At 43.0% G+C, this 10,900-nt stretch overlaps 1 protein-coding gene across 4 annotated transcripts in view; it reads left to right on the top strand.

Annotated features, from left to right (window-relative positions):
- mst1rb (macrophage stimulating 1 receptor b) overlaps positions 1–10,900 on the top strand; it is a 140,846-nt gene that overhangs the window by 107,815 nt on the left and 22,131 nt on the right. For all 4 annotated transcript variants that reach the window (XM_043707707.1, XM_043707703.1, XM_043707706.1 and 1 more), the window contains 4 exons: positions 3,602–3,695; positions 4,881–5,099; positions 6,318–6,461; positions 7,108–7,264. In XM_043707707.1, the coding sequence (XP_043563642.1) occupies positions 3,602–3,695; positions 4,881–5,099; positions 6,318–6,461; positions 7,108–7,264 (614 nt within the window). The remainder of the gene's footprint in view (positions 1–3,601; positions 3,696–4,880; positions 5,100–6,317; positions 6,462–7,107; positions 7,265–10,900) is intronic.

The following is a 10,900-nucleotide window of genomic DNA, read 5'->3' as shown; positions in this document are numbered from 1 at the left end:
TGTGTGCAGTTCTGGTCTCTAAATTTGAGGAAAGACATTCTGGCTATTGAGGGAGTGCAGCGTAGGTTCACGAGGTCAATTCCTGGAATGGCGGGACTACCTTATGCTGAAAGACTGGAGCGACTGGGCTTTTATACCCTTGCGTTTAGAAGACTCAGAGGGGATCTGATTGAGACATATAAGATTATTAAAGGATTGGACACTCTGGAGGCAGGAAACATGTTTCCACTGATGGGTGAGTGCCGAACCAGAGGACACAGCTTAAAAATACGGGATAGACCATTTAGGCCAGAGATGAGGAGAAACATCTGCACCCAGAGAGTGGTGGTTGTGTGGAATGCTCTGCCCCAGAGGGCAGTGGAGGCCCAGTCTCTGGATTAATTTAAGAAAGAGTTGGATAGAGCTCTCAAGGATAGTGGAATCAAGGGTTATGGAGATAAGGGAGGAACAGGATACTGATTGAGGATGATCAGCCATGATCATATTGAATGGTGGTGCAGGCTCGAAGGGCAGAATGGCCTACTCCTGCACCTATTGTCTATTGTCTAAGCCATAGCCATTTAGCCAACTGAGTGACTAAGTCAAGCAGTGAAGTTGCTGTCTTTGTTTCATTCCCTTTTACTCTCTCTCTCTCTCTCTCTGTGTAATCCGCTAGCATGGTCTACGTGTTGCGGTTTGTGTATGCAACATTTCTTGGGCGAAACTTAGGAATAGGTGATTCAACCCCTGTTTTCCCATTCACTTAGATTGTGGCTGGTCTCTATTTTAGCTCTACTTACTTGCCTTGGTACAGTTGCTTTTAACAATATTTACTGAGATCAAAAGGGGTCAGAGTACTTCCTCCCTTTCCCGCTATACTCCAGCCTCCCACAGATGTGGATGTGCAAGCTTCGGATTTGCTGCCTCCTTTGGGATTAGAAGGCCACATCTCTCTGGTCATCCTTAACCCTTCATCATGCTCTCCAATCCCAACCCCATTATCCAAGTGTCATGCTCCGTGAAAGCTTTCCCCCCACCCTTCATGCACCCTTCTTGCCCCTTAAGGTCTGGGATCCTCTTTGCCAGAGAACGGATCCTACATTCACTGAATCTCTAGAGTGTGGAAGTATGCCCGAAACGTTAATTCTCCTGCTCCTCGGATGTAGCCTGACCTACTGTGCTTTTCCAGCACCACACTCTTGACTCTAATCTCCAGCATCTGCAGTCCTCACTTTCACCAAGTAGGCCATTCGGTCCAGCGAGTCCACTCGGACTCTCTGAAGAGAATCATCACACTCAGACCCACTTCCTTACCCTATCCCTGCATTTCCCATGGATAGTTCACTAGCCTGAACATCCCTGGACACTATGGGCAATTTAGCATGGCCAATCCACCTAACCGGCACATCTTTGGACCGTGAGAGAAAACTGGAGCAACCTGAGGAAATCCGCACAGATAGAAGGAGAATGTGCAAACTCCACACAGACTGTCGTCCAAGGGTGGAATTGAACTTGGCTCCCTGGTGCTATGAGGCAGTAGTGGTAACAATTGAGCTACCATGTCATTCTAGATCACTCAATACACACAAGACTCAGTCAGACAGATTTTTGACTTCATGGGCAAGGAAGTAGACTTCAAGCCTCATTAAGTTCAGCCATGATTCTATTGATGAGGGAAGTAGGTTCAAAGGTCAACTCTTGCTTTTGTTTCTGATGTTCTCGTGCCCCACCCCCCACCCTGTCACATCCTCCAAAACCACTCACCCAGTATCCACTATGTCCACAACTCAGGAGCTGTGTAATAGCAATGGAAAGCTTTGAAATGCACTTCTAAAGGAAACATCAAAGCTCTTACAATCTGATAAAACTGACAGCCTGACTGATAAGGCAGATAGAACAAAATTATTTTCCACTGGTTGGAGAGTCTAGGACTGTGAGATGCAGTTTAAAATTTAGCAAGTGTTTTTGTAAATTGTTAATTTTAAAACTGAGTTTAGTACATTCTGTGAGCCAAATGTAAAAGAAGTACAAGAAAAATAGAAGTTTTTGATGGAGTTAAATCATAGATTAGCCACAATCTATTGAATGGCAGAACAGGTTCAAAGGCTGACTCAAAGGTAGAAGATAGAGGGTGGTGGTGGAGGGTTGTTTTTCAGACTGGAGGCCTGTGACCAGTGGAGTGCCACGAGGATCGCTGCTGGGTCCACTACTTTTCGTCATTTATATAAATGATTTGGATGTGAGCATAAGAGGGAGAATTAGTAAGTTTGCAGATGACACCAAAATTAAAGGTGTAGTGGACAGCGAAGAGGGTTACCTCAGATTCCAAAGGGATCTTGATCAGATGGGCCAATGGGCTGAGAAGTGACAGATGGGGTTTAATTTAAATAAATGCAAGGTGTTGCATTTTGGGAAAGCAAATCTTAGCAGGACTTACACACTTAATGTAAGATCCTAGGGAGTGTTGCTGAATAGAGACCTTGGAGTGCAGGTTCATCGTTCCTTGAAAATGGAGCAGCAGGAAAATAGGATAGCGAAGAAGGCGTTTGGTATGCTTTCCTTTATTGGTCAGAGTATTGAGTACAGGAGTTGGGAGGTCATGTCACAGCTGTACAGGACATTGGTTAGACCACTGTTGGAATATTGGGTGCAATTCTGGTCTTCTTCCTATTAGAAGGATGTTGTGAAACTTGAAAGGCTTCAGAAAAGATTTACAAGGATGTTGACAGGGTTGGAGAATTTGAGTTATAGGGAGAGGCTGAATGGGCTGGGGCTGTTTTCCCTGGAGCGTCGGAGACTGAGGGGTTACCTTATAAAATCATGAGGAGCATGGATAGGGTAAATAGACAAGGTCTTTTCCCTGGAGTGGGGGAGTCAAGAACTAGAGGGCATAGGTTTAGGTTGAGAGAGGAAAGATATAAAAGAGACCTAAGGGGCAATTTTTTCACACAGAGGGTGGTACATGTGTGGAATGGGCTGCCAGACGAAGTGGTGGAGGCGAATACAATTGCAGCATTTAAAAGGCGTCTGGATGGGTATATGAATAGGAAGAGTTTGGAGGGATATGGGCCGGGTGCTAGCAAATGGTTGCAATATCTGGTCATCATGAACGAGTTAGACCAAAGGTCTGTTTCTGTGCTGTACATCTCTATGACTCGATGATTACCTGCTCTCCTCCTGTTCCTACGTTTCTAAACTCAAGATTTAAAACAAAATAGTCATCCACAGCAATCCCATTGGAAAAATGGCTGCAGTGTAAATCACATCCTCTTTCTCACGCATTTCCTCGGCTTCTGCCAGGAGGTGATGTGCAGAAAACTGAAGTTATTTTTTTCAAATAACAGTACGTGCACACCCACAGCGTACTCACACACAGGCAGGAATTGTTTATGTCTGGGCCTTTATTGAAGTGTTTCTCAGGGTGGAAGAATTTCCCACTGTGCCCAGTGATGATCTTCTCTTTGTGGTCTGGACTGATAATTGATTACTTCCCAGAGAAGTAAAGAAGTTACTCAGTCTCCTGCCAATGTTGACTGTGCAGAGTGTATGTGTGTCTGTGGCTCTCTGTCTGCAAGTCTGACCCTCTCTCTTTCACGTATCTATTATTCCATTGTTCCTGCAGTGGCCTCAACATCACCATCAGTGGTACCAATCTGAACTCCGTCTATCAACCGAAACTAGTATTTACCGACGACAAAAATGACACATTTGTAAAGGTATGTTTTTGAATTAAAAATGTTTCATCTTGGTTTCATCGTTCTTTCCCACAAAACTGGATCGGCTGAAAATTCATTTGAAAAAAGGTAGCAAAGAGGATTTACTTGATTGGTTGGATGGCTTGTGGTAAAGTGGGTAGTGTTCCTGACTCTGAACCAAGAGCTTTGGGTTGAAGTCTCAATCCAAGCCTTGGTAGCCAAGGAATGTGTGATCATAATATCAGGTTGCATAACAAAACTGCAATTCCTCCCAACTCTCACCAGTGTGGGAGATGGTAAGAGCAAGAAGTTATTTCTAGTCAGCGGCATGAGGGGAAGAAAATTGCTGTCTCGCCTATCGCCTTCCATAGCTCTAGACTATGATGTGCATGTTGCTGTAGTACATTGCAACCCCATTAGAGAGGCGGGCATATTTAAAAATGCAAAGTCAACAGGATTGGGATGAGGTCCATCAAAGGATATTGAGGGGAGATGGTAGTAGAGTGGTGAATTGTGAATATTATATCCTGTTCAACAAAGGATGCAAGGATGAGCTCAGCAAGGATAGGCCAGTTGATTTAACCTTGGTGGTGAGGAAAGGTAAAGTCACCATAATCTTACCAGACTCATTACAGAGAGAGAGAGAACTGGTAGTGGTTTAACCTGAGGGTCACCATGCCTCAGATGAGGGGAGAAACTGAAAAGGAGCATCTTCCATGGTAACCTCAGCTGGTGTGGGAATTGAACCCCATCAGTCTGCATTGCAAACCAGCTATCCAGCCAACTGACCCCACAATTAGCAGTGGGAAAGCCTTCAAAAGCAATACCTTGAGACAAAATTAACAGTCACTTTGACAATTATTGATTTATTAAGGAAATTGATCATGGATTTGTCACAAGCTAATTATGTTTAACTAACTTCCTCAATGAGGCTAATGAGATGGATGTGGTGTACATGGACTGATATTATTTCTTTCCATTCCACTTTATTATTTCTTTGTTTCTCTGTCTGTCTTACTCTGTCCCTCTTCCATAAAGCTTTGAATGAGAGAAAAGAAATCTTTCTGTCATTCCTTCTGTGGCCCCGAATTGGGGATCTTGTCTTTTCCCAGCCAGCATTTTCTTGGTCTCCTGTAGCCTCCTCAGTGAATCAGTGGGATATATTAGAATTTGCGCAATCCTAAATACCCTTCTTCCTGACTGCAGTTGTGTAACCCGCCACCAGTGTCTTCTGAGACTATGACGTGTGAAACCCCTTCAATTGAGGATGAGGAAGTGGAAGGAAAGCTCACTGTGATTATGGATGGTGTGCAGAACCTGAAGACATTTGAGGTCGAATACAAGGAAGACTATGAGGTCTTTCCATTTGATGATGAGGATTATATATACAAGCTAACCAAGGACCAAGATGAAATTGAGTTCAAAGTGAGTTGATTTTTTTTTCTGGCTTTTCATCTCCCATTATAAAATGGGAAAGGTATTTGCGTGTAGATTGAAAATTCTGTATTATTGGGATGCTTTCTTGGAATCGTTATTTTGAAATTTACACAGCTATACACATCAATTTGTGAACAAAAAAAACCCAAGAAGAACTATGTATTGAAAGGGACTGATGTATAAACCAAATGTGGGGTTATCCAAATTGTTGCTTAAGCAATGCCTGATAGATGTCTCAGCATTGACATAGGTTTAGCTGTACAGATGAGACCCTCAACCATTAGAACCCGTGCATGGAATCCAGGTACCGTTGCATCAGTGGGTGTTGACTGGTGCTGGCACCCTGAGAATATCAAGGGGGTTGAAACTTGCACAGTGGGTGAAACGTTGTTTTATGCCAGCTAAGGAGAAAAGCTTGGACTGAGAAAAAGGATGCCCAGTTTATTTTTAAAGTATCTTCATGTAATTGAGTTAGGCTCAATAAGCTCGCAACGTTTGTTGAATGATGCTTATGGGATGCTGCTGACTGGAATGAGGTGTTCCACGGTGGAGTCAACTAATTTGTTTTAACACAGACTGCTGACATGATGGGTGCAGGCCCCACTCCCATTTGTGTTGTGACACAAATAAATCCAGCCATTCAACAACAGCTTCATCCTGATTGACCCAGCTCGATCATAAACTATATGTGCCCCTCCTTTTTATCTAGATGCCATATCCACAGGTAAATGTTTCTCTCTCCCTCTACTCCATCCAATCCTTTAATCACCTTTTCAAAAGTTCATTTCTAAGGGAACTTGGAGAAACACGTGAGGGAAAGACAACGTAACAATGGAGTGGGGGCAATGGGACTGATTGGATTATTCCGCAGAGAGCCAGTTTGGACTTGATGGGCTGATTGGCCTTCCATTTTGCCACTCCATATTAAACACATCCATCGGATCCCCCTTCATTTTCTAAATAAACCATTCTGTAAAGGGTGCTTAAGTGGACAGTTGCTCAAGGAGACATGTTGGGCATAAGGTAAATCACAGGCTGCTAGTTGATGATTTCAAACATGGGGCTGAAGGTGAGGGGAAAAAAAACAACATTATGTTTCTACATGAAAAGTCATTTTGCTGGAAGTATGGGAGAAGATTAGAAGGCAATCTGTTTATTTATCAACTTCTTTTTGACATGATTTTCATTTTGTTTCCATGGAGACAGCATGCAAAGTTGTTCGATCTGAAGAACTGTCTGAATGTGACCCTTTTGGTAGGAGACATGACTTGTGAACCAAAGATCCTAGTGCAAGAGATCACCTGCACTGTTGAAACTGAAAGGATCCCAAGTGAAGGGCTCCCAGTCAAGGTTGGCATATTGATCTATTTATCTCTTTACATGTTCTCACTATATTTTCTGCTGTTTTGTTGTGAGATTTGCAGCATTTTCTTCATAGACACCTTTGTAGTTTTGATTCCTAGAAGGCCACAGAGGGATTTTATCTCTCGTGCCTCAATGTGTTGTATCATCTTGCCCCACCATAATGTGACACATCTCATTTGTCATTTCTCTATGCCCACTGTTGGGTGCTGCCAGGACCTGAGACACTGGAGAGGGAGTGTACATTAGACCCAATAACCAGGGCCTGTGGATATAGGGTCCCCACTGTGCTCAGATCAGGGGCTTGTGCCATGAGTCACATCAGGACCCGTGATTTCTGTCCATGCCCCTACTGTCACACTCTAGCATCGAGAACCAGAGGTCATAGATTTAAGCTAATTCACGAAAGAAGATATGCTTTTTCATTTAATGGATTCAAATTTTACCTTGGTTAGGATTTGAAACCTTGTCCCAAGAACATTTGCCTGGGGTTCTGGATTACTGGTCCAGTGATATTATCACTACACCACCGTCAGCCCCAAACTAATGGGTGGGAAACCTAGTCCTTAATAACATTTTCTGTTCGGACTTTTAAAAAAAAATGTCATTGTTCTTCTCTCATTTGTCCCCTTAGCTCTGGGTGAATAATGTGGAGAAGGACATTGGGTACGTCATCTACGTCGAAGAAAGTCTTGGAACCATTTTGGGAATTATCATTGGCATTATTGTGATTTTGTTGGTGGCAATGATTTTTGTGGCCATCCTGTTGATATACAGGAAGAAAAATAGAGGTAACTTTGCCTTCTTCTTTACTCCTTTCCTTTACTCCTTTGCCCTATTCCAGGGGGGTTACCAGGGTTACCGGCAAGTCTCATCATCCAAGCCAACACATGGAGGGAAAGAAAGGACAAACAGTTTGGGAAAGAGGGAGTGGTGAGGGCGAGGGTGGGGGGAGGTGAGCTGACAGAATGAAACAAAATCCGCAGTGGAAAAGAGCTGACCTCACTTTATAGCGTTGTATAGAAGGGCAGGAAAGTGGTCATCAGGAATGTTGGATAAACCATGATTCTGTTGAATGGCAGAGCAGGCCCAAGGCTTTTCGATTATAATCTACATTCCTTCTAAATACTAGAAATCTATATGAATCCCCTAATGTAGAAACAAAAGGCTGAAGGTAACAGACTTGAGCTGAGGCAATGATTACTTTACTTCCTTTCCTCTCCCCTTCAAAATGAAATGAACTTCCAGCCCGATGTTCAGATAGAGTCATCGAGTCATAGAGAAGAACAGCACGGAAACAGACCCTTCGGTCCAACTCATCCATGCCGACCAGATATCCCAATCTAATCTAGTCCCATTATCCAGCACTTGGCCCATATCCCTCAAACCCCTTCCTAATTATATACCCATCCAGATGCCTTTTAAATGTTGCAATTAAACCAGCCTCCACCACTGCCTCTGGCAGCTCATTCCATACACGCACTACCCTTTGCATGAAATTTTAAGAAAAGTTAAAAAGTAGAAGCCGTCTGGCCCTGAAAGCATAGTTACAATCCCTCCTGAAAGAAAGCACAGCTAAAAGGTACTCAAAAATATATCTAGCTCTAAGAAGGCTTACCTATGGCAAGAGTTTGGTTCATTTCACTATTTTTCTTCAAACTGGCATGAAATGGGAGGGAAGCCAGTATGATGTCATCCCTCCTTATTTGGTGCAGACAATATCTATTAGCTAAAATCTGCAATTTTGAACACAAGACTACCCTTTAAAACAGCACTCTGGAAGGGACCTAGGTGAATAAAACAGTAACAACAAGAAATATAAAAGAAAACAAGAAGAAAGAGGAAAAGAAAAAAATGTAAAATAAATGATCAAGCACTGCACTCTATTTCAAAAAAACACAGAAATGGAAAGCATACAGTTAATCATGAACTGATCATTCAATGATTCCTTTACCACATTACTGCTTAAACAATGAGTTGAGTTCATTCCATAGATCGAGCAATAATTGATCCCAAGAAAGGAGCTGTGAAAATCCTGCTTGCAATTAATTAGCATCAAATTTGCAGAATTAGCATTTCTGATCTCCATGTGAAAGGTCCAGAATGTACTTAATACCTTGTTAAGAATTAATTTCCGGTCTAACAGAGTCCAACCCAAGTCATACAGACAGCAACTCCAATAGTCTATTGATCAGCTTGTCAGAAGGTGCTGCAGCAAAAGACGCGAGTGTGATTTTGCCAAAGTGCAATTGACGTTGAGTTAGTCATCACCTGTACACTCAATAAAGCCTTCAGGAAGGATCTCCTGGGAAAGGAAAGGAGCTGTACCATTGACTCATTGCTTGAGCATGGGCACAAGTATGAAGCCATAATGGCAGGTCAACAGCAATCATGTGCTTTGAGTACAGCAAACACTATTGCGATGAACAGCAAAGCTCTCCAACCCAGCAAACTCCGCGACAGATAGAGTTAGATGTACCTACCCAAATGTTGTCTAGATTTTCCCAACATCTGTAAACCTGTGGCACCAAGGAACATAGGGGTACAGAAGTGCAGGCAATCAGTTTCTGAAAGGTTGAGCCAGATGCCAGAATGAAACACAAGTTACCAACAAGACAACACAAACCACCATCTGGCAGTAAGAAAAATGTTCAGAAGGTGTGTAAATGCAAACGCATCAGTGAGGCTCAGAGCCAATCAAATAAAAGGCAATTTTCACACGGTGGTCAAGCTTTCCATATTGTTAACTCATGCTCCATGTCAACAATTTATGGCAATCAGAAGCTTTTGCAACTGTTAGTATCATAACTCCTGAAAGGGCAAGACTTAGGAGCTAATGCCAACATATTAAATTAGATCAGTGTGGAAACAGGCCCTTTGGCCCAACCAGTCCACACCGACCCTGCAAAGAGTAACCCACCCAGAGCCATATCCCTCTGACTAATGCACCTAACACTATGGCAATTTAACATGGCCAATTCATTTGACTTGCACATCTTTGGATTGTGGGAGGAAACCAGAGCACCCGGAGGAAACCAATGCAGACACGAGGAGAATGTGCAAACTCCACACAGTCAGTCGCCCGAGGCTGGAATCGAACCTGGTACCGTGAGGCAGCAGTGCTAACCACTGAGCCACCGTGCCGCCCACACATTGCCATTATGTATCCTGAAAGGCATCGACCTCAGCTCGCCAACAATCAGTTCTGGTCCACCCCATGTTGACGCTCCAGTCAAGAAAGCATGACAACACTTCTACTTGCTCAGAAGTTAAGGAAATTCGGCATGTCCGTAAAGACTCTTACCAATTTTTATGTATGCACCATAGAAAGCATTCTGTCTGGATGCATCACAGCTTGTTACAGCAATGTCTTTGCCAAGGACCATGAGAAACTACAGAAAGTTGTGAACACGGCCCAGTCAGTTATGCAAGCCAATCTCCCATCCATTGACTCCATCTACACTTCTTACTGCCCCGGGAAGGCAGCCAAAGTAATCAAAGCTCCCTCCCACCCTGATTTATAATCTCGTCCAAACTCTTCTGACAGGCAGAAGATACAAAAACTTAAACACACGCAGCAACAGATTCAAGAACAGGTGCTTCCCCCGCTGTTAGCAGATTTCTGAATAGACCTCAGATTTTAAACTTAAATCAGAAACAAAAACAGAAGTTGCTGGAAAAGCTCAGCAGGTCTGGCAGCATCTGGAAAAAGAAGTCAGAGTTAACATTTTGGGTGCGGTGACCCTTTCTCATGTATAAACTAACATTTTCCGAGCGACCGTCAGTTGTGGGGAGCTGAGCTTTTCCAGCAACTTCGGCTTTTGTATCTGATTTACAGTATTAATAGTTCTTTCAGGTTTATTTTTTAACTTTAATGTTGATCTCGCTCTTTGTGCACTTTCTCTGCAGCTGTAACATTGTATTCCCTGGTCTGTTCTATTACCCTAATGCACTTTGCATGGTATGTTCTGCCTGTACTGTACGCAAAACACAGCTTTTCACTGTACCCAGGTACATGTGACAGTAATAGTACAAATCAAATCAAAGTGGCACTCCATTATACAACTTGTAAGAAACAGTCTCACAGTGTATAATTCCAATTTCATTAACTGCCATTGTGATTTAAACCCACTTCCCCACAACAGTCTGAAGCCATTCTGAAGAAGGCTCACTGGACTTGAAACGTTAAGTCTACTTTCTCTTCAGATGCTGCCAGACGTGCTGTGTTTTCCAGCAATTTCTGTTTTTGTTTCAAATCTTCAGCATCTGCAGTTCTTTGTTTTATCGCCATAACATTAGCCTGGAGTTTTTGGTTATTGGCTCATAGTATTGGCACAACGCCAGAACCTCCCCTAAATTGCATGCAAAGGCTCGAATATAAGCAAAGTTTTCTACAATATGCAATCAATCTAGATCTATGCAAAGTC

The sequence above is a fragment of the Chiloscyllium plagiosum genome, chromosome 18 (genome assembly GCF_004010195.1).
Source record: "Chiloscyllium plagiosum isolate BGI_BamShark_2017 chromosome 18, ASM401019v2, whole genome shotgun sequence".
Taxonomy (NCBI): Eukaryota; Metazoa; Chordata; class Chondrichthyes; order Orectolobiformes; family Hemiscylliidae; genus Chiloscyllium; species Chiloscyllium plagiosum.
Note: the sequence above shows the minus strand (reverse complement) of the source record. Positions and strands in the feature narration are given on the sequence as shown.